Source organism: Brassica napus, chromosome A9, assembly GCF_020379485.1.
Source record: "Brassica napus cultivar Da-Ae chromosome A9, Da-Ae, whole genome shotgun sequence".
Taxonomy (NCBI): domain Eukaryota; kingdom Viridiplantae; phylum Streptophyta; class Magnoliopsida; order Brassicales; family Brassicaceae; genus Brassica; species Brassica napus.
In genome coordinates this window covers 5,823,282-5,845,083 of record NC_063442.1, presented here as the reverse complement: position 1 = coordinate 5,845,083, position 21,802 = coordinate 5,823,282, and the positions used below count along the sequence as shown (strand labels likewise).

At 29.5% G+C, this 21,802-nt stretch overlaps 3 protein-coding genes across 4 annotated transcripts; 2 read left to right on the top strand and 1 right to left on the bottom strand.

Annotated features, from left to right (window-relative positions):
- The first annotated feature begins 1,362 nt into the window (after window positions 1–1,362).
- LOC106364177 (glutathione S-transferase F14) lies at window positions 1,363–3,614 on the top strand. The gene is made up of 3 exons (XM_013803804.3): window positions 1,363–1,617; window positions 1,721–1,769; window positions 2,826–3,614. The coding sequence occupies exons 1-3, from the start codon at window positions 1,462–1,464 to the stop codon at window positions 3,383–3,385; spliced, it is 765 nt and encodes a 254-aa protein (XP_013659258.1). The 5' UTR covers window positions 1,363–1,461; the 3' UTR covers window positions 3,386–3,614.
- Window positions 3,615–8,169: 4,555 nt separating this feature from the next.
- Window positions 8,170–15,725, bottom strand: LOC106364176 (protein RGF1 INDUCIBLE TRANSCRIPTION FACTOR 1-like). 2 transcript variants are annotated; one of them, XM_048739579.1, is made up of 4 exons: window positions 12,782–15,725; window positions 10,058–10,294; window positions 9,812–9,952; window positions 8,170–8,661 (listed from the first exon to the last, which is right to left on the bottom strand). In XM_048739579.1, exons 1-4 carry the CDS (start codon window positions 12,803–12,805, stop codon window positions 8,302–8,304), a joined length of 762 nt encoding a protein of 253 aa, XP_048595536.1. In that variant the 5' UTR covers window positions 12,806–15,725; the 3' UTR covers window positions 8,170–8,301. The 2 variants fall into 2 exon arrangements, with proteins under 2 accessions (XP_048595536.1, XP_013659256.2); XM_013803802.3 differs by lacking the exon at window positions 12,782–15,725 and adding an exon at window positions 10,572–12,710.
- Window positions 15,726–18,653: 2,928 nt separating this feature from the next.
- On the top strand, window positions 18,654–21,552 carry LOC106366357 (serine carboxypeptidase-like 42). The gene is given in 12 exon segments (XM_048739578.1): window positions 18,654–19,044; window positions 19,150–19,408; window positions 19,525–19,632; window positions 19,719–19,811; window positions 19,886–19,978; window positions 20,061–20,146; window positions 20,234–20,494; window positions 20,580–20,713; window positions 20,819–20,847; window positions 20,850–20,892; window positions 20,979–21,096; window positions 21,194–21,552. Coding segments are annotated over 11 exon segments (1,389 nt in total). The 5' UTR covers window positions 18,654–19,044; window positions 19,150–19,152; the 3' UTR covers window positions 21,362–21,552.
- The last annotated feature ends 250 nt before the right edge of the window (window positions 21,553–21,802 follow it).

Here is a 21,802-nt window from a genome sequence, read left to right as displayed (position 1 = left end):
TCTACTTTAGTATGAACGCATTTATTACAATGTTTCTCCTTTAATATATAAGGGATATATACATATATATATATATATTATTTCATTCAGATTAAATAATTTAGTCTTGATATTTCTTCCTAAAAATCTTTTAATGAAATATCATGATAAGATTCCAATTACTTCCTTTCGATTTTGTTCGAAGAATGAGAGATTGAATTATTCGTCTAATGTTTTTTCTCTATAATACCTATCTAGGTATTATAATTGTAAGAATGAGAGATTTAAACTATTTATTATAATTTTTCTGGTTTATCGTTTAATAAACCAAACAATTTTTAGTTTATACATAGTTTACATATACGAGAATGGTAAAGTATTATATATATATATATATATATATATATATTTATCAGTATACTCACTAAACCTCAAAAGCGTAGATTAATAAAATAAGTAATTTGTTTTGTTGTTCTAGAATTATATGATTTTTAGACCGAACTGGTAAAATATATACTAGACATACATTTATATTTCGAGTTTGCACTTAAATTCTATAATAGTTTGATATATTAGATTTGAACACTAACCTGAGAATATATTTTGCCGGTGATTTTCTTCAACAATTTGTTTCTTAGATATGCATCTCAAGTTGAACTAATTTTTATAGATGTCCATATTTTTAAACTGACACTTATGTAATTTACTGAATTCATAGAAGACGTTAAAAAGAAACAAAAATCATATCAATAAAACATAAACAAGAACAAAAACACAATTTTATAGAGGTAAGAAATGAAATCATCCATGGAAAGTCAATAGTATACAAATCGAGAGCTGAAAACCTAATCTCATTTCGTCATTTTGCAGTCAATATTGTTTATCTGGTTTTGGTGATTTGTGTCAGCCACAAAACTTAATTTCTTTTAGTGCATATGAAATATTAAAAATAATTAAAAGGAGTGATACATTTAAGAGACCAGTATTTGAATTCTTTATTTTACAATCATAAAGATTGTAATGTTGCAAAATTGTAAAACCATTTAGTGAACAAACATTAGTATAAAAACTCATCTCCCGCATGCGCGTAGGTTCATCTAGTAAGACAGGTACTTGGTAACTAATTTCAATTATGCACGACCGCTTAGAATCTCGAAAGGTTGCCTCTTATTGATATATTTGCAAGTCAATGGACGGAAATTAGTTTCTCGTACCTATAAATACGGAGGCCATGACAAACGAACTCAATCATTAATCAAGTTGATATATACTACATTATATTTACTTCTTTCAATGATCACAACCAATGAGACAGGTACTTTAGTACCTTATTTCAATTATACACGAACTCTTACGATCCCGAAAGGTTATCTGAATTGATTTATTGCAAAGTCAATGAATGAAAACTAAATACTCGTACCTATAAATACGGAGATAGTCAAGCTGGATCATTATATCAAGTGAATTGACAAAGAAACCAGCATGGAAGATCAGAAGATGAAGCTCCACTGTGGCTTTATCTTTTCTAATTGGACAGCTATGTTTGGTCTCCATGAAAAAAGTCTTGACTTCGAACTTGTCTTCGTAGATTGGGTTGCTGGTGAAGCCAGAACCAAAACGTTTCTCTCTAATCTCAACGTACAACTCTCCAAACTCTCTTTAAAATGAATGTATCTTTGCTATTTTCTAATCTATCATTTATGACTACATATATTTTTGTTTGTATGACTATCTTCTTCAGCCATTTGGTCAAGTCCCGGTTCTTGAAGACGGGGATCTTAAACTTTTTGGTATTAATCACGTCTTTACATCCTACAACTTCATTTATATTCTAGATTTGATCACTGGCGAATGACCACTGAGAATTAACATCTTTACTTTTAGAGAACTTTTTTATAAAAATATTCCAACTAAATTTAGTTAATTTTTTTATACTCAAATTATTTAAATACCAAATTTAATACTTCAATTAATTATTTTGTTCATTTTAATACACTAACTTTAAAATTAAACTCATTTTAATACTCAATATGTGTATTTTAATCAAAATATTAATAAATTTCAAACGAATTTAAAAAAAAATTCCCAAATTCAAAATCAAATTTATAAATCTCTGATTTTATTTTAAGTTATAGGAATGAAAGAAATTGTTCATAACAATAAAATTTTTGTTTTCACTTTTTTTCAATATTATATTTAATTTATCTTTTGGAACTTAATACTAATTTATTTAATTTTTATTCAAAATTAAAGTTTATAAAATTTAAAATTTTATCTAAAATTTAGTTCTTTTTATTCCTAAAATTTAAAATGAAATTAGAATTTTTATGATTTATTTCTTGACTTTGAGAGATTATTAAATTTTGTTTGAAACATCATTATTTTGACTAAAATAAACATAATTTGAGTATCAAAATGATCACAATTTTAAAGTTAGTGTATTAAATGAAAAAAATAATTAGTTGAGTTAATATATCCTGTTGAATTTTTTTAGATATATTATAAAGCGTAACAAAATTTAGTTGGAGTATGTTTTATGTCATTTAATAAAAATGATAATTTTTTCACTAAAAACAAATAGTTCATAACCCTATATATATATATATATATATATAAAGTTTTGTATGTGTGGGGAAAAAGATGAAACATAATCACTTATAGAAGATTAATCAATTTATAGTGTGTCAATAGTTGATTGACTCATTTAAAAAATAGATCGATCATGGTTCGAATATTTCCACTTTGATTTCAATCATGATTGCCATGCACTATGGATGTTTTAAGTACCAAAAAGTATTCATTATTACACGAATTTAGAGATTTAACGTGTTTTAATTTTAATATAGAATCAAAGGCGATCACACGTTACCTAGCAGAACAATACAAAGACGTTGGAACAGACCTATTACCAAATGATGCCAAAGAGAGAGCAATCGTATCCATGTGGATGGAAATAGATACAAATCAGTTTCTTCCTTTAGCATCAACTCTCATCAGAGAACTCGTCACAAAACCATATCAAGGGTTAGCCACTGATTTTACGTCGGTTCAGGAAAACAAAGAGAAGCTATCAGAAGTCCTAAACATCTATGAGGCTCGTTTAGGCGAGTCTTGTTATTTAGCCGGAGAAAGCTTCACGTTAGCTGATCTTCATCATCTCCCACCGATTCACTACATGTTAAAAATGGAAGAAGAAGGCGTGAAAGACTTGATATATTCACGTCCCAACGTAACCGCATGGGTTGAGAAGATGCAGTCGAGACCCGCTTGGCTAAAAACAGTCGTCAAAGGTGATCATATCTTTGAGTTGATGAAACAACGCCGTATGCCTATGCAGTTAGATTCGCCATGTCAAGAGGTGACCGGTCTGGCTCAGAAAACTGCGATGGTGACTGAGAACACTTAAGTAAAGAGTGAATCCTCATGGTCCATTGTACGGTCCATTTTGTGTGTTTTCTTTTTATCCAAAAATATCATCATGTGTTTGTATTTCTAATAAGAATCCACCTTGTGATGTAAGTTTTTATTAGTATGTGATTGTATTAAATATAATAACTCACCTTGTGATTTAAGTTTGTAACTATTGTACTTTAGCAAAAACCTAGTATATATTAAAATTAAGAAATATTCATCTATATCTTTAGATAATAAAATTTTTTATTTTCTCTTGAAAATCTTAGATATTATAATATTTTCTCTTTTCTTAGAGTTAGTAAGATTTCTTTTTAGCTAAACTAATTATCTAAGCTTAAGGAAGATTTTTATTTATCTTTAGGCAAGAGGAAGCCGGAGGCTGGTAGGATCTTAGGTTATTTCCAACAGTTTGTTTCTTCATAGGGCTTCTTGAGTTGTGCCATGGCAGCATGTTCCTTGTAGGCAGAACTGGCTTTTAACGTGTGCTCATGGAGCGATTGCACAGGGCCCACAATTTTTTTTTGCAAATTTGTTTTATACATGAGGGTCCTAGAGTTTAGATTTATTGCAAGAAAATTCCCTAAATTTTTTATTTGTGCAAGAAAAAGTCTTAAATTTTTTGATTATGCACTGGACCCATATATGTTTTGAGCCGGGCCTGCTTGTAGGCTTGTGTTGTCTCGTCTATAATAGAAGATGCCAAGGACTGTCCCGTCAAACTGACTTGCTGGTAGTGTTTCAGTGTATGGGCAGTGGCCTAAAAGGGGACTCATAACCAGAATGGAGATATATAACCTGGAGAATGAATGAGAATTTGTAGTGTGAGATACTATTCAATATGCCCATGGGCCTGATGTGGTGCGGGCATGATTATGACAGGTGATTACTCAGGAGGTAAATAAAATGTCTATGAGTTTGATCAAGCTGAAAGCCCCACTATGAAAAGGAAGGCTTGTCACGATTGATTAGTGTAAACAAGGTTTGAGTACATTGTCCATCAAAATGCAGAGACTAGTACACATGTGGCGTCTGCCTCAAGAACGTTAAGCTTGGGGGCTCCTCAACATGTGATGTAGTATCATTGATCAAGCTTTCAGATTGCGGAGACACATCTCTTGAAAACTATGCTCCACGGGGAGAAATCATCAATGCTGAAGATGAAAAAGAAGATGAAGACAATGAGTAAAGATCAGTGATTGGTTGTATTTTGCTAAATGTTCATTTACTTATGCGAGATATGAACTTATGGTCGTGTCGGATGTCTTGGTTAATTTTTTTTTTTGATTTCAAGACGATTGTTGGTTGTTTCAAAACCTTAAATCAGTTTATATAATGTGATCCAGTTTTCTTTTAGAATTTTTTGTGGTTTGCATTTGTTTTATGTGTTGTGACTGCAGGTGCCAGGATGAGATGAGATGTATCATTCAGACAAAAAGAGAGAGATTGTAATCTAAAAAATATTGGAGCTTGAAGCAATTGGTTTGTGAGAGATATCTGGTGTGAGACGCAACGTTTCTTGTGTGAGAAATCCTTGAGTAGTTTCGAATGTGTCAGTGGTGAAACATGTGTGTGTGTTGTCACATAAACTTCAGATCAAACCTTGCAATATTGTTCAAGAGATTTCTAATAAAAGATATCGATTGTGGAATTGCCCTTTGCCTGAAATATTTCATAAACCATCGTTCTATGTTTTTCAGGTATCATTTGTTTTTGATGGTCCTTCCTCTTTGGAATGTTGGTCTTTATTGGTTCAAAGGCTTGCCTCTCATGCAATCCCAAGGTCGTGGTATGGTGTGTTTTAATGGCTGATCTCTTCACATGATAAGAGCATCACTTCTCTTGCTATTTTACAGGATTGGAACGCAATAGTTTATGAAATTTGGAAGGAGCGTAATAGTGTTTCCTCAATGGTGTTACCATTTCGGGGGATGTTTTGGTTCAGAAAATCATTCGGTGCTTAAGGAGAAACCTTTGGCACTTAAGAACTGTTGGTGAAGATCTAGTGCGATTATGTTATGGTCTTTAATTGTAGTAGCTCTCTGTTTCTTTCTTTCATCTTTTGTGTCTTCTCTTCCGTTGTTGCTTCACATGTTATTGTTTCGAGGTGGCTCTTTTCTTACCTTTATATTAAAACATTTTCCTTGTAATGCTCATTTCGTTTTTAATACGAAAAACTTTTATAACAAATTAAAAACAATAATAAAAGGAGATAATGTTTTATGTGAGAGATTTAATTACACATAGACCATATATTTTCTGCACTGTTTTAATAAAATAAAAACAAAAATCATATTATAATGTTAATATTTATTTTTAGAAATAAGTCAGTTTTTTAATGGTCTACATGTTATTTTATACATAAACACTAAACTTAAAGCAAATATAATATGCTATAAATAATTATTTTTCTATAGAATTTTTGAACAAAATAAATTCGATTTTTGGCAACTATCTAATGATTGACATTGAATTTCCTACCACATTTTAACCATATTTTGGTAGAAAATGTTTTGAAATTTTTTGATAATCACATAAAATACTTAAATCAAGGCTAGGAATATTTTTGACCGCTATAAAGGTTGGAAATGAGGTCCGAGTTTGCTTTGTACATAGGAAAACATCCTTCTATTTTCATATTCATGCCAAAACGTGTTCAGCCTGTTTGGTTCATAATTTTTAATAACAATAATTTTTTCTGGGCATAATAACAATAATTAATGAACGCTAATTTTATAACCACAGAATACTGTTCAACCTAACAATCGTTGTTCTTTTAATACTGAAAACACTCAACTCAAAACAGACAAAAATATCTGTTTATTCAGCGTAAACTCACATAAGTCAGAACCGACCAATTCGGTAAAAGTACATGGCACGTGGACTCAAACTTTAACCATACAATTTTACGAACCCCAAAAAGGAGATAAACAATTAAAAGAAAACAACAAATGTATGACAAGCAAAACACTGGACTAGGCCCGGTACTTCTTTTGTTATCTTTCATCCTTTCAATAGAAGAATCTTTAAAAAATGGAAATGTAGGACAATGTAAAATGAAAGAGGGAAAAGATCAATGGATCAGTGCCTCACGTGCAACGCAGAGGATCCGATGTCATCACCTTCTCCTTTGTATTCTGCCACAATATTCTTTACATTTTAATCCCGTCTGAAAATTCAGAATTTTTAAGCTCCTGATGAAAAAGAAGTTTACGCATTGAGGATCAAATAGATTGAGTGAAACAAAAGTAGATAAATGGATCAAATAGATCTAATGGTACAAATGTGGATTAAGCAAATCTAACAGTCAAAAATATATGTGAATGTGAAAATGGATAAAAATAATCCAAAATACTATACAAATTAAAAATAAGCTTATAAAACGTTATATTATTAGCTATTTTCATAATAAAAGTATTTTTAGTAATTTATAAATGTAATAAAATATAAAATTTATATACATATTATTATAATTTATATAACTATTATTATAAATTGTGTTAAGTTAATTTATTATTTACTCATATTTAGTATCTTATTTATATACATATTATTATATATTTATATAACTATTATTATAAATTTATGTACACATACACAAACTGAATACAAACATAAATATTATAACATATTGCACAACCTTCCATTCAATCAAACACTTAATGTTTATTTTAGAGTTCTGATATTAATCTTATTTGAGATAAAATAATTCAAATACTATGTTTTGGTGATTTCTGAATCAGCCACAGGTATCTAGTATCGATAGAATAAGTAACCGATGTAAGATTGGTGTGTCTTAAAAGGGATAAGTGCTGACTTCATGTTGGAGTGTTTCGGAATATATGTGGGTTTTGTATGGCGGCATATGTAGAGAGAATTTCAAAAAATATTTTGCTAAAATGTTTTGATTGTCGTCATTGGAGTTAAAAATTTGAATAGCTAATATCAGTATTCAAAAACTAGCCAGGTAGTAGCTAAACAAGTTATAGAAGATTATTGATTTCGCCGATGCCTATACTAATTTACTAAATACTTAGACCGACTTTTTGAAAGAAAAAAACTGTTTAAAAATTATTTTGTTTAGGTCCTACGACGTCTTTAACGCTACCTATACCAATTTTTAGAAAACTGGCTAATATACATCATCTTTCAGTCTGCTACGACATTCTAGAACTATTTCTTATTGCTTAGTACCATTGCCATGGAACTGAAAATTCCAAGTGCATTCATCAAGAGTAGAACCTACTTTCAACGAGCAGAAACATATTGAACTTACACCATTTTTTGAAGAAATCCGAACACTATGTCAATCCAAAAATATATAAAATTATATTGACCGAGCCAAACTAAATTGGGAAAAATGTAATAAAAACCTCAACGTTTACATTTGGACCATTTAATGCATCAACTTTCTCGTAGACAATTTAAAACATCAAATTGTTTTTTGACTTTCATCTTAAATCCTAAACTATTGTTGACTTACCAAATTAGACATGTTGTTAAGTAAATTAACATATCTTAAAATGGAGTTAATTAGTCGCTAAAAACCATGGTTGAACCAAATGACGTCATTTTGCTTATTATGGTATGAAAAAGAGGAAATATTCATAAAAGCATGAACTTTTAAAATTTCGGCTATTAACAAGAAGACAAGTATAGTAGTAACTGGGAAGGTGAATCCTTTATTCACTGACCAACTGTTAATTAATTAATTCATTTCTCACCTTTTTCCTTTTAAGATGTGCTAAAGTACCCTATACGTAATCAAACTTATCAACGTAACAATAAATGAGTGATTATAAACTTTATTAGATTGAGAGACAGCAATCCATACATGTAACACGAGACTATATGGTGAAAATAAACTAAAAAGAGATTTTAAAAAACAAAAGCAAAACTTAAAAGAGAACTTTAACAGAGAGGAGATCGTTGAGGAATGCCTTTGCGCCGATTGATGCAATTGGAAATATCGTCAGGATCCTCCGAAACTATTTTATAACTATTAGCCGATTTGGCACAGAAGCAGAAACCAGTTCGCTTTTTCCTAACGACATGGGTGGTGGTCGCAGCATCTCCTAGTTCGGAGGAAGTCGACGACCAGCCCATGGAATCATCACCGTCTACGACCGTTGATCGTGGAGTCTCGTAGGCAGCCATATTATCATCTGCGTGTAAGTCTTGTGGGATGATGTAGTCAGGACCTAGGGTAAGAGTGTGACATGGCTTTATGAATGGAGTTATATCCCTGTAACGTTTCATCACGAACTCCACCTACATGTATATTAAACAAGATCTTTTACTATAAATAATACATGTTTTGAACTTTTATATCTTTTAAATTCTATGCATGCTCGAAAAGCTTATATGTGTACGATAATCAAATTGTGTATATATATATGTTGTATGAATGTATGTGTGTGCTTGTGCATTCACGGTAATTTTTTATAACATGATATATTACAAAGTGGAACATAACAGGGATTTGAGAGCATCAGCATTGGAGGTTCACTAGGGGGGTTCACACGTTTTTCAAAAAAAAAAAAATATTATAATATGTAACAGTGATGATCCTGGCTCTCCAAACCTCTTCTGTATGAACCTGGGTCATAACTGTTCAGCGGGCCCCACGCCACGTGGCGGCCCGCTATTGGTCAATTTTTTTTTTTTTTTTTTTTTTTTAAAAAAAAAAAAAACAAACGAAAAAAAAAAAATAATAATAAAATATTCAAATTATGAACCCCAACCAGGGGTTCATCAATGCGGATGGTCTGAAGGACGGTTGTGTCCTAAAAATCTTTGTACCAAACATAAGTTCTAACGGTAAGGTGTGAGTGAACAAATTATAAAGTTATCAAAATATTTGAAATAAATAATAGCCAACTAATTACGGATTTTCTTGATGTTTTTAAACTAATACATATTTCAAAGAAAAGATTTCGAAATCCAAAATATATTTATATATTTAAATTTAATATTTTACTATAATTAGATTATTTTAGTTCTCCTATATATATTTTTTAATCCTTTCACAATCTTTTTTGTTAAAAATAGTAGAGCATCATCTCTGGAAACTAACAAAATTGGCGGATTTAAAATACTTAAACCGATGGTCCGTACTTTAGCTTAATTACATTTAGATAATCTGAAAAACAAAACTCGATTCAGGAAAAGATCGAACCAATTTTCATTTCATACATAGAAATGAATCAACTCGTTTTCTAAAAAATATCAGAAACTAAACTCTAAAGTCAGACTGACATACTTATGTAAGTATTTAAACATAGGCATCAGAACAAAATAGTTTTGCAAGGTGAGAGGTGATGAGAAATAAATAGTTTTGCTTAGTGAGAATTGACGAGAATCATAAAATGAGCAGAATTGAGTCGAATATTAAATAGAACTAAAGGTTAGATGAAATAACCTTACAGCCCAATGAGCAATGTATAAAAGGTTCTTGAAGACTTCGGTCACATGAAGTGCAGTAGTTACCAGCTCCTTTGAATTGTCGATTCTGTGGTCTCTTCTTGATGAACACCACTTTGGCACTATTTATTGTATAAGCCTGTCCAGTTCATCCCCAAATCGAATTTTTATAATCGATATAAATATATATGAGCGGAAATACACACACATGTATATGTACTAAGATTAAGAATACATCGCTTACTTGAACGTTAGAGCAGTCGATGAGTTTCTGAAGATCTTCAAGCCGAATAACCTCGTGATACACATAGCGGCGAACCTGAAGGAGTCTGTGATATCTATGTGAGGGTACACAGTGAGGACAGAGACTGATGCAACAATCAAGACAACACACGTTCTTCTCGTTTTTCTTTGCCGTCTCATGGTACGGACATCCCACGAAGAATTTCTCTGCGTAAAGCGCATCCAACCATGCCGGTTTCTGAATTCCGCAACAGACAGAATTTATTTAATTACCCCAGATATAAACAAAATAACACAATTTCATACCATAATTCCATTTTTTCCTTTACCCATCATTAATATCTATAGAAAGTACCAGTGATTTTAAACATGCACAAGGAGCCAAGATGGGGTTAAAGCCACAATTATAAGAAATTGGGTATGAACGTATAGTGAATCAACGAAGATGAAAGTGAGAGATTCACTACTTAAGCTGATATATAATTGAAGGAACAAGAGTAGAAAAGTTAACCTACCATGAGAACACACTCAAAGTAAGCTTTGGGAGATGGGAATTTGGCCACTACTCAAAGAGTAATATTATGAAGAGAGAAAGGTAAGTGTGATTAGAGATGATAGGATTTATGGAGGATCACAGGAGAGAACACGAAAATTATATGTTTAATTATTCCTCGAAGATATAACTCTTTTAACATTTTAATTTTCATATAAATTTAGTTTGTTGTTCATTAGTGCGGGTAAGATGAGAGAAGAGGGGAACGTGAGAGCTGTTTCCGTGTCTCCTACTTTAACATATATTTATTTGACCTTCTCCTTGGATTAAGAGCTCAACTAGGTTAAACCCTCCTTGAAGAAGCTGCTCTCCTTTCAATTTTTAATTAACCATTCTTATCTTATAATTCTCCTAATTAAGATTTTCCAAATAGAGGATAGAAGTGAATGAACCCTCCAATTATATGTTATAAGACCGATTTTTGATGATCGTTAGTTAATCGACGTACAAACAAACTACTATGAAGTATCATCGGTCGAAGCATAAATACCGAATTGAATATATGTTGTGTTTCTCTATATATAGTTAGATATGCATGATATATATATGCATATAATTTTAGTCATTCTTAAATTTAAAGAATAATGTATCAAACAACATTAAATATTGTTTGACTAGTCAAATTATTGCCTAGCAAAAATATTTTAATATAAGTAGTGTTCAAAATAGAATCTATGCCATCTAGTTGGGCTGATTAAATAAAATATTATGAACCAAATATATCTTTGTATTGCAATCTCTTTGTTCAGAACCAAATAGGCGTTGCAAAAACCATGTTTATTGGAGAGTTCTTAAAATGAGATTTTTAGCGTAATATATGAACCGTCTCTTAACTTTAACTAAGAAAAACTTGAATGGTTTCTTAAAACTCTTATTTAAGGGTCGTTTGGAGTATATTTTAAAAGGAAATCGTTTGCTAAAATTATGGAAGATCGTTTGGAGTATATTTTAAAAAATTTCTTTTCGTAATTTTGAATGTGATCTACTTTAAAATTTTAACCGTTAGTTCTTGAAAAACTATACTTCCTATAAGCACAAACAATAAAACAATTGACAATAGTAGTTTCACACAGTGATCTGAATATTTAAAGCTTTAACTTCTATACTCTCCAAAAATTTATTGACTTCTATTTAAATTTGGGTAAATACCTTAGAGAGTATATTTTTGTGCATACTTGCCAAATAATAAGTAACAAATCGTATAAAATGGTGGAACTTAATTAGATGTATCATGTAGTCCTGGGCATTCGGTTCTCATTTCGATTCTTTCGGTTGTTCTCATTTCGATTCTTTCAGTTATTTTAGTGGTTCAGTTATTTTAGTATCCAGTTTGGATAGCAAAGTTGGGGGAGTCAGCTAATAACAAAAGTAATTTTGGATTATATTCGGTTCCGGTTCGCTTCTGGTTTTTGGTTAATTCGGGTTAAACAGTCTGAAAATTCGGATATTTTTGAATAAATATCAGACATTCGAGTTTTCGGATAAAAATTTGGAAAATCGAATAATTTTAAACATTTCTGATAATAAATATTTTAGTAATTCTGCTTTGTTGCGTATTTTGATTTATAAAGAATATTTTTAAATTATTTGATTATTTTGAAAACTAAATATAGTTAATATTTATAAGTATATACTATATTATAGAATTTCGGATACCTATTCAGTTTTCAGTTTGATTACAGTTCGGTTTTAATTTTTCGGTTCTAAAGATATAAGATCCGCTCGGATAATTTATAAGATTCAAACCCGAACCGAACCTCGTTTTTTGGTCCGGTTCAATTTGGTTCTTCAGTTCCGGATAAATGTACCCATGTCTAGTATCATGTAATTTGATCAAACAGCACGCAAAAATAACACGATAGCTTACTTGTTTCAAATTGGTCAAGTCGTTTTTCCTTCGTTAATTGTGCTTTGAGTTGGTTTTAGTTTGGTATGTTTCTAGGACTCTTTGTTCTCTATAAGTTTTTGTTGCTGTTGAGAGGGCTCATGGTCTAGAATATATTTTCTGATCCTCTTTTGCCACAGTAGGCCATGAGATTCCCAATGGAGCTATGGGGTTATTCTCTATTTTAGATTGACACTAAACAATCGAAAGAAAAATAGAACACTACACGAAAATTAAGAATTCTTTAGCTCGGATTGACTCAGGCGAGAGTGGATAGAAGACCTTACCAAGTTGTGAGTTTTAATTTTCATCTTTGATGTGAAGATTGTCTTGTGCAATGAATGAGTAGCTAAAGAGAGGTTTTGTTGAGTTTATTGCAGGACGAGATAGTGGAATCTGTGTGTTGTTGAGACTCATGATGTCTATGACCATCCACATATCAATGATGTAGCTTACATGGCTGCTAATAAAGATGGCCGGTTTGATATCAATTTCCTACTTGGAAGAATCTTTAGTCCCAAAAAATGTGAAGAAGGTATTCCTCTCGATGAGGACCATTTAATTAATCTAAATACTACATCCACAAATATATACACACATATATATAAATCGTTGAAATTTAATATTCAAGACTTCAAGTGACAATTTTACTTTCTTTTTCGTAAGTTATGTTCGACAACCTTCCAAAATTTACTTAAACTATAGAAACATAAAATTACTGAAAAAAAACGAACTCAAAATAGTTTTTGTTTTATAGTTCAGAACTTTTTGTTAATTTAAATGAACCAAAATTTCGAAAATTAAAACAGAACCATTTAGTTAGTTTCTACAACAATAGTTATGATGTGAATGTTAATATAAATTTGTGTTTTAAAATATTATGTTTACAATACGTGCAAATGATTTAATTTAATTTAATAAAAATAAAAATAAATCTTATAAATAAACAAAAATATATAAAAAAACCGCAGCGCAGATAATGATCTAGTTTTATATAGAATAAATATATTCGAAAACATATTGATCGCATTTGTTTTCACTATTTTCTTCATAATATTTAATGCTCTTGTTCCCCGGACACTTAAATAATATCAGTTTACTATTTACCTTTACTTATACTCACGTCTTAATCATTTTATAATTTTAACACTGCAATAATCTGATTTAAAATAGATTTGGAGTAAAACTTTTTTTGAACACCTTTATAATCTTTTTTTTTACATCTTCATACTTTTTTTTTGGAATAAAACAAAACTACAAAAAATGCTACGATCCGTGTAATCAAGGATCACATGATGTAAGAGGTTTTGTGGAGTTATAAACATTTAGTTAGTTGGCAAATGTATTTCTGATATATGTTGTTGTATGTCAAAAAGGCCAAACTGACATTATTATACATTTTGTACTAATTACAAGATATTAATAAAGATCCATAAAACATTAGGAAACCCAAGTTATTTTGATAAAACTTGACAAAATCCTTGTTCAAAGATAACAAAATATTAATTCAATATATAAGATACTTAAATGTGAAATATCAAGATAACTAGTCATTCAAGTTTTCATATACTCTAATGGTAAATTCAATATCATTTTGGATGTCTAGAAGATGATCTTTTATGAATTTATATTTTCCGACACAAAGCCTTTGATTCTATGTTTTAATTGGTTGTAAAAAACTGGCTTTGATAGATTAGATTTGTTAAGGATAGCATTGGGGAGTACGGTTTTGGCCGTAATCTTGTAGCTGAAACACCATTTGTTTGTTTTTGAAGCAACTATATGTATTTTCTTTTTCCACGCAGTTTATCTCAAGATATTAAAAATATACTATACCCGTAATTATTTATATGAAACTAAAATCAAAAGTTTTTCCTTATATACTATATATGAATCAGTTTTACACTAAACAATAAGTGTAGTTCATGTCCATAATTAAATATTTGTTACCTACTTTTTCTGTATATTTCACATCTCATATTTATTGTACAATTTCTTATATACGTGTTGATATTACAAGAGCAAATAATAATATAATTTTTTTATAGAACAGAACAACCATACACATATTTTAGTATAAAACATATTGCATATGATGTTTTAGGATTTTATTAATCTAAAACTGATTATAATAAATTTAAAATCTAAATAAAATAGGTTTGACACTACAAATTGAAACAAAAAATTCCCAGTAAATTATAAATAGCAAATGAATGCATTAGTATAAACCATAAAAAATAAAGTTCTAAAGTTCTATTACACTAAAAAAAATTATTTACATGTGTGAGAAACCTCATATTACGAGTTTATTATTAAAAAACTTTTGGATTCATCTAATAAAAATATAAGTTAATAAAATTTATAAAACATGAAATAAAATAAATATCATTTATTAAGTTATTTTCACTAAGACTAATGAATATTCAGTCATAATAATAATCTATATTTATAACCAATAAACACTGAAAAGACAGTATGAAATAGCAAACAATATTTTGACAAGATATTTTCCAAAAAGAAATAACATTTGACACCAATGATAAAATATTATCTGGTAAGGAATACATTTTGATATGATTTTGATCGTAATTTTGTACTTGAAACACCATTTATTTGTTTTCAAGAAACTATATGTATTTATTTGTACTTAAAGCTTATATCAAAATATTAAAATGGTTAGACAAAACATATACTGACTATAAATGAACAATAAAATGTTTTATTGTTAACATATGTTCTTAAAGTAACCCATAAGTATTTAGATGAAACTATAATCAAAGATTGTACTTATACATCTACATATGTATTATTTTACACTAAAACTATGTGTTTTTTTCATATAAATATTTACAAAGTAAATAAATTATTAATTATTTTTTTTTAAATTATTTTAATTTATATTGTAATTAATATTCATGATTTATTTTAACAATATTATTTATTTAATTAGATGTATGATTTTTAATATATAATATCTTGTCTGTTTAGTTATTATTTGAATATATTGGATAACATCTACTTTTCTTATTCAAGCATAGTATTTTTGTTCTATAGATTAAATCTGATTAATTTTTTATCTGCATATATTTGATTTTATCTTAGGTTTGTAAATATATTTTAGTACGATTATATATAATTTAATATACGTTATTTTTAGAGTCAAATAGTAAAAATAAACTAAAGTTGATCGGTTCAAAGTTAAATAAACTCGATGTATATGTCTCGATATATATATATATATATATATATATATATATATATGAATATATATATATATTATACAAAATAAGTTAATCGTAAGATTTTAGTTAAAATCTCTTAAAATTATTTGAAAATTTTAATTTTTTTTATTAATATGTTGAGTTGTTCAATAATTTTTATATATATATTACTATTATAAATAGTATTTTATTATTATATTTAGTTAAATTTTTTTATTTTGGACATAAGAATTGAGATTGGTCCAATTACTCATTTTGTGGGTATTTTGTATTACATATATTCATTCAAATCAAAATACAACTATTTAATCTAATTCGGTCAAACCAAATTAATAGTATTCAGTGTATTAGTTTAGTTCTTCATTAGATGTGTAACTATTTTTTTAATTTTTAATAATTTGATATAATGTTGATTTGCAAACATAAAATAAGAAAAAAGAAAGTGATGATCGGTACAAAATTGTATAAAAACTTAATCAATACATTTAAAAGGGGATATTATTTCTCTACTCTGATATCAAGATCATTTTTGTAAACTTATTTTTCATGAAATAAGATCATATTTAAAACAATATTTTTTCTTTTTACATTTTGTAAAATTATATATGTTCTTTTGAAACATACATACAAAAATAAAAAGATATTTTTTTATCCATTATAGTTTATGCTATTTATTTTTTGTAATAATTTGAGTAATATTATTCATTTAAATAAAATACTTATTATTTTAATATATATATTATGTTTCTTAAGATTATATTTTATAAGAAAATATATATTCGTTCTTTTTTATTTAGGTTTATTTTTTCCTTTTATTTTCCAAATAACCTATATGATAAGGAACATTTATAAAAAAATAAAACGAAAATATACTTTTATATAATGTGATTCAGAAAAAAAACTTCACAAAATATAGATATATTTAATTCATTAAGAGTACACTGTAATTAATTATCGTAAGAAACGAATAAAATATATTCTGGTAAATTTATTTTGGGTATTTTGATTTATAAACAGTATTTTAAAATTATTTGATTATTTTAAAACTAAATATAATTAATATTTATAAGTATATAAATTATATTATAGAAATTTATGTATCTAATCGATTTTTAGTTTGGTCTAACTTGGTTTTGGTTCTATAGGATAACTATATGATCCGCTAGGGTAATTGGTAGCGTCCAAATCAAACCAAACTTCTTTTTTTTTGTTTAGTTCTGTTCTTTAGTTCCAGATAAATGTGTTGATGCTTATGTTTATTTAGAAGTGATCTAATTTTATGTAGATATTAAAAATTAATTAAATAACTGAATTGCATTATTATCTAATTAAAAATTAGAGAATTCACCAATGCCTCTAACGATAATGCCGACAATAATTACTTCATGTGTTTAAGATTGTACACATAACTTATAGGTGGGGATCAGAACCCTTTTTTGGGCACGTGTCAGAACCTTTTATAACTATTATATTTGTATGTGTGTGTATATTAGATAATTTGATTTCATAGTGTTTATTTGTTTTACTATTTAATGAAAATAAAATAAAATTGTATACGTATTATGATGTTTTTAATAAAAATATTTATATATTAACCATAGCCATTTTATTTTCAAATTGAGAAATAAGTGATACACCAATTTCTATAAAAAAAATCTAATACTCTCACCGTTTCGCAAAAAAGTGTCACTTTAATATTTTCGCAAAAATTAAAAAAAAGATTGAATATATTAATGTACTTATTAATTAAAAATACTCAACCAGTAATTTTTTAGATAAATAAATTTATTTATAAAATCAATGCATTTATAATTAAAATTAAATTAAAAAAGTATTGAAATTCTAAAATAAACTTTTTTTGATAAAAGAAATGTTAAAAATGGCACTCATTCAAAAACAGATTGATTCTATAGTGTATTAGGAAGCATCAATTTATCATTTTTCAAAAAAAAAAAAAATCATCAATGTATCATTCAGTACTAAATGAAGCCCAATATTTTGACGGTCCGTGATAAATATGAGAAGAAGCACTTTAAATAAGAGAAAATCGCATAAAAAACCTTGAAAGTGTCACTTACTAGCACTTTAAACCTTGAAGTTTTTTCACTAACACTTTTAACCTTCAAAATGACATTTTTATCATAAAAAACCTCCAAAGAAGAAAAATGACCTGCTGAACAGGTTAAAAACAGTTTTTTTTTCAAAAAATAATTATTTAATTAATAAATAAACAAAAAAAAAAAATCGAAAAATTTAACAAAAAAACTCATAAATTAAAAAAAGTGAGAAAAATAAATAAAGATTTAGAAAATTAAATAAAAAATAACTAAAAATTAAAAAATAAATAAGATCAAATTAAAATACAGAAAAAATAATAATAAATTTCAAAAATTGAAAATTCAAAAAGTTTTTTTTTTATTTTCAAATATAATGTCGGAAATTATCATTGGAGATATGTGTTGATAAAAAAAAAAGACTAAGATAACACCAAACCATGTTTTTGTTCTCAAACTAGTATTCAAGGCTCAAAGTCACAAAAATAAGTTTCATTAAAGAGGTAAATATACACTTATACCCCTTGGGTTAATTAATCCAAACTTTAGAGTTTAGAGTTAAGAGGTGAGGTTTTGGAATTAGGGTTTAAAATTTTATAAAATAAAAAATAAATACTAAAAAATTAAAAATAAAAATTTAAAAAACAGTTTCAAAAAATTTCACTTTTTTTTTAAATTTATGATTTTTTTATTTTTCTCCATTTTAATTTGATCTTATTTATTTTTTGATTTTTTTGTTATTTTTTATTTAATTTTTAAATATTTATTTATTTTTCTCATTTTTTTAATTTGTGAGTTTTTTGTTAAATTTTTCGATTTTTATTAATTTTTTTGTTTATTTTATTAATTAAATAATTATTTTTTCAAAAAAAAAACTGTTTTTAACCTGTTCAACCGGTCATTTTTCTTGTTTGGAGGTTTTTTATGATAAAAATGTCACTTTGAAGGTTAAAAATGCTAGCGAAAAAACTTCAAAGTTTAAAGTGCTAGTAAGTGACACTTTCAAGGTTTTTTATGCGATTTTCCCCTTTAAATAAGAAGAAAAGGAAAGAATTGTTCTTTTCAAAAGGGAAAGTGTTTATTGGCTGAATTCAAAAAGCGAGGAAGCGACGAGTCTGGAGAAGACGAAAGCTGTTAAAAAAAAAATGATTTCATCTTCTTCTCCGATAAGAGACTTTAGCTTTTAAATCTTCTAGAATCCTTCAGCTTCCTTCTCACTATCGATTTGTGGTCTCTCGCAGAACTATTACAAGCAGATAAAGACACAAAATCAAGGTAAAGCTCGTCTTCTACTTCTATGTTCTGCATTGTATTTCCATGGCTCGTGAATGATCTGTTACGTTGTATAGATTGTACTTAATTTATAACTTGTTCTTTCAGATCATGGTATCGTACAGTGCCTTTGCTGTGACAATGTTGGTGGCCATGCTTACAGTGCAGTGGTTGGGTTGCAATTTTGCAGGAGGATATCCTGAAGAAGACCTAGTGGTGAGGCTTCCTGGTCAACCAAAAGTCTTATTTAGACAGTATGCAGGTTATGTGGATGTTGACTCCGAAACATGCCGCAGTCTCTTCTACTACTTTGTGGAAGCAGACACACAACCGGAGACCAAACCCTTAACCCTTTGGCTTAACAGAGGTTTGGTTTTGTCCTGTAACTTTTGGTCTTTTGTATAATGGTTAAGATCTTAATTAAACTTATCTTGCTTGTTTCTGACATTTGAGTGTCTTATGAAATTGAGGTTGGTCTTGCAGGTCCAGGTTGTTCATCAGTTGGTGGAGGTGCTTTCACCGAGTTGGGTCCATTTTACCCAACAGGAGATGACCGTGGCCTCCGCATTAACTCTATGTCGTGGAACAAAGGTTGGTTTTTCTTTTATAATATTTACGTAAATAGAAGGGAAACTATTTGATTCTACCTACCTATGATGCTAACTTAAAATGTGTAGCCTCGAACCTGCTTTTTGTGGATTCTCCAGCCGGAGTTGGTTGGTCTTACTCCAACACAAGCTCTGATTACAACACCGGGGACGAAACTACTGGTGAAATTCAAGATCGCATTTTCAGCTTATAATAGAATTCTGTTTATTGACGACATGTTTATACATTTCAACAGCTAGCGATATGCTTGTGTTCCTGTTGAGATGGTTCAACAAGTTCCCAGAGTTGAAAGCTCGTCACTTGTTTCTCACTGGGGAAAGCTACGCAGGTTTGTTTGATCATGTTGCTGATTTCTGATTTCATCAGAAATTACTTTATTAGTGTCTTCTGTTGACCACAATCTCTTGCAGGACATTACATACCTCAACTGGCTGATGCTATACACAGCTATAATAGACAGTCAAGTGGGTTCAAGATCAATGTCAAAGGAATTGCAGTAAGCAAACGAATCTTCTTCTTGACACTCTTTTAGCTCTTTTCTAATTCCTTACATGTTTTTTTTTTTTTTTTTAATTCTGATCAGATTGGGAATCCACTTCTGAAGCTTGACACTGACACGTCAGCTTCTTACGACTTCATATGGTCTCACGGGATTATTTCTGATGAACGTAGACACGCAATCATCAGGCAATGTGACTTTACCAGTCTCCCAAACATAAGCAAGGAATGCATCGAGGCTCTCACTGAAGTCAGCTTGGCGAATATATATGTAAATGTCTATGACGTTCTCCTCGACGTATGCTTCCCATCTATTATCGAGCAAGAGTTGAGGCTCAAGAAAATGGTTAAGTCCCCTTTTTCCTCCTTTTCTTAATTACCAACAAAATATTTTTTTGATCTGTGTGTTAACTTTAAAAAAGGGGTTTCAGGCTACACAGATGAGCATGGGGGTGGATGTTTGTATGAAACACGAAAGACAGTTATATTTCAATCTCCCAGCGGTGCAACACGCTCTTCACGCGAACCGCACTCGTCTACCTTACCAATGGTCTATGTGCAGCACGTAACGATTTTATCCTCTTTCATTTTAGTTTGATTGATCGCAACAGTAAAAGAACTTTTTCTTATAACTGATTGGTATTGGCTTTTCACTTTACCCATGTCATAGCCTGGTAAATTACAGTGGCATGGACGGGAACATAAGAGAATTATACAGAACAAAACTTCTGTTTGGATCTTCAGGTAATAATTCTATTAAAGATCCCTTTATTTTATGAGTTATTCTAATGTATTTTGCAAGCTAAACACCCAGCTTGTCGACATTGCAGTGGAGATCAAGATTCTGTAGTTCCACTTCTTGGTTCTAGAACTCTCGTACGAGAACTTGCTCATGATCTCAACTTCAGTACCACACTTCCCTATGGACCTTGGTTCCACAAAAACCAGGTAAGTTCTCTTCTCCGTTGTAGCTAAAATCAACAGAAGCCAATTTTCCCTCTTGCCAATTGCAAACTTGTGGATTTTTGGGTTGTGATGTGACTAGGTTGGTGGCTGGGTCACCGAGTATGGAAAGATATTGACGTTTGCAACGGTGAGAGGAGCGGCTCATATGGTGCCCTATGCGCAGCCCTCACGAGCTCTGCATATATTCAGTAGCTTTGTGCGTGGCCGGAGATTGCCCAACAGCACCCATTATTCTCCTGATGAATGAAACAGAGAGATCTCTTTATTAGATATATTCAGCTAGGAGTAGTATTAAATGGTGAGCTTGTAAACCACCTTGCAATGAAAGCTTATATTCACTGGCAGAACCTTGCCTAATGATCCGCTTATTATCTATAGATAAGATGATGTTGTCTTCTTGGACTGTTAACTGCAAGTCGATATCAATTGCCTTGATCTTCTTTTCTGAGTCTGCTTGCACGATATGAAAAGGATCGAATGCTCAAATACTCCTCACCAGAATTCTTTATTCCTAAATGTTTGTCTATTTTTCTATTTTCTTAAATATTTATTTAAATCAAGAAAAGAAGTAAAAAGATAGAAAAACTTAGCCGAACTTTATTATTTACACAAGATACAGGTCTTGTTTGATTTTAATTTAATAAAAATAGCAAAATAATAAATCATTTTATTATAGTTTTATGATTGT

Coding starts and splice junctions, on each gene's coding strand:
- LOC106364177 (XM_013803804.3), top strand. CDS start 1,462: ATGGAAGATCAGAAGATGAAGCTCCACTGTGGCTTTATCTTTTCTAAT. Junction 1,618..1,720: donor CGTTTCTCTCTAATCTCAAC/GTACAACTCTCC, acceptor TATCTTCTTCAG/CCATTTGGTCAAGTCCCGGT. Junction 1,770..2,825: donor CGGGGATCTTAAACTTTTTG/GTATTAATCACG, acceptor ATTTTAATATAG/AATCAAAGGCGATCACACGT.
- LOC106364176 (XM_048739579.1), bottom strand. CDS start 12,805: ATGAAAATTAAAACTCACAACTTG. Junction 9,953..10,057: donor TCGACTGCTCTAACGTTCAA/GTAAGCGATGTA, acceptor TGAACTGGACAG/GCTTATACAATAAATAGTGC. Junction 8,662..9,811: donor ATTGCTCATTGGGCTGTAAG/GTTATTTCATCT, acceptor ATATACATGTAG/GTGGAGTTCGTGATGAAACG.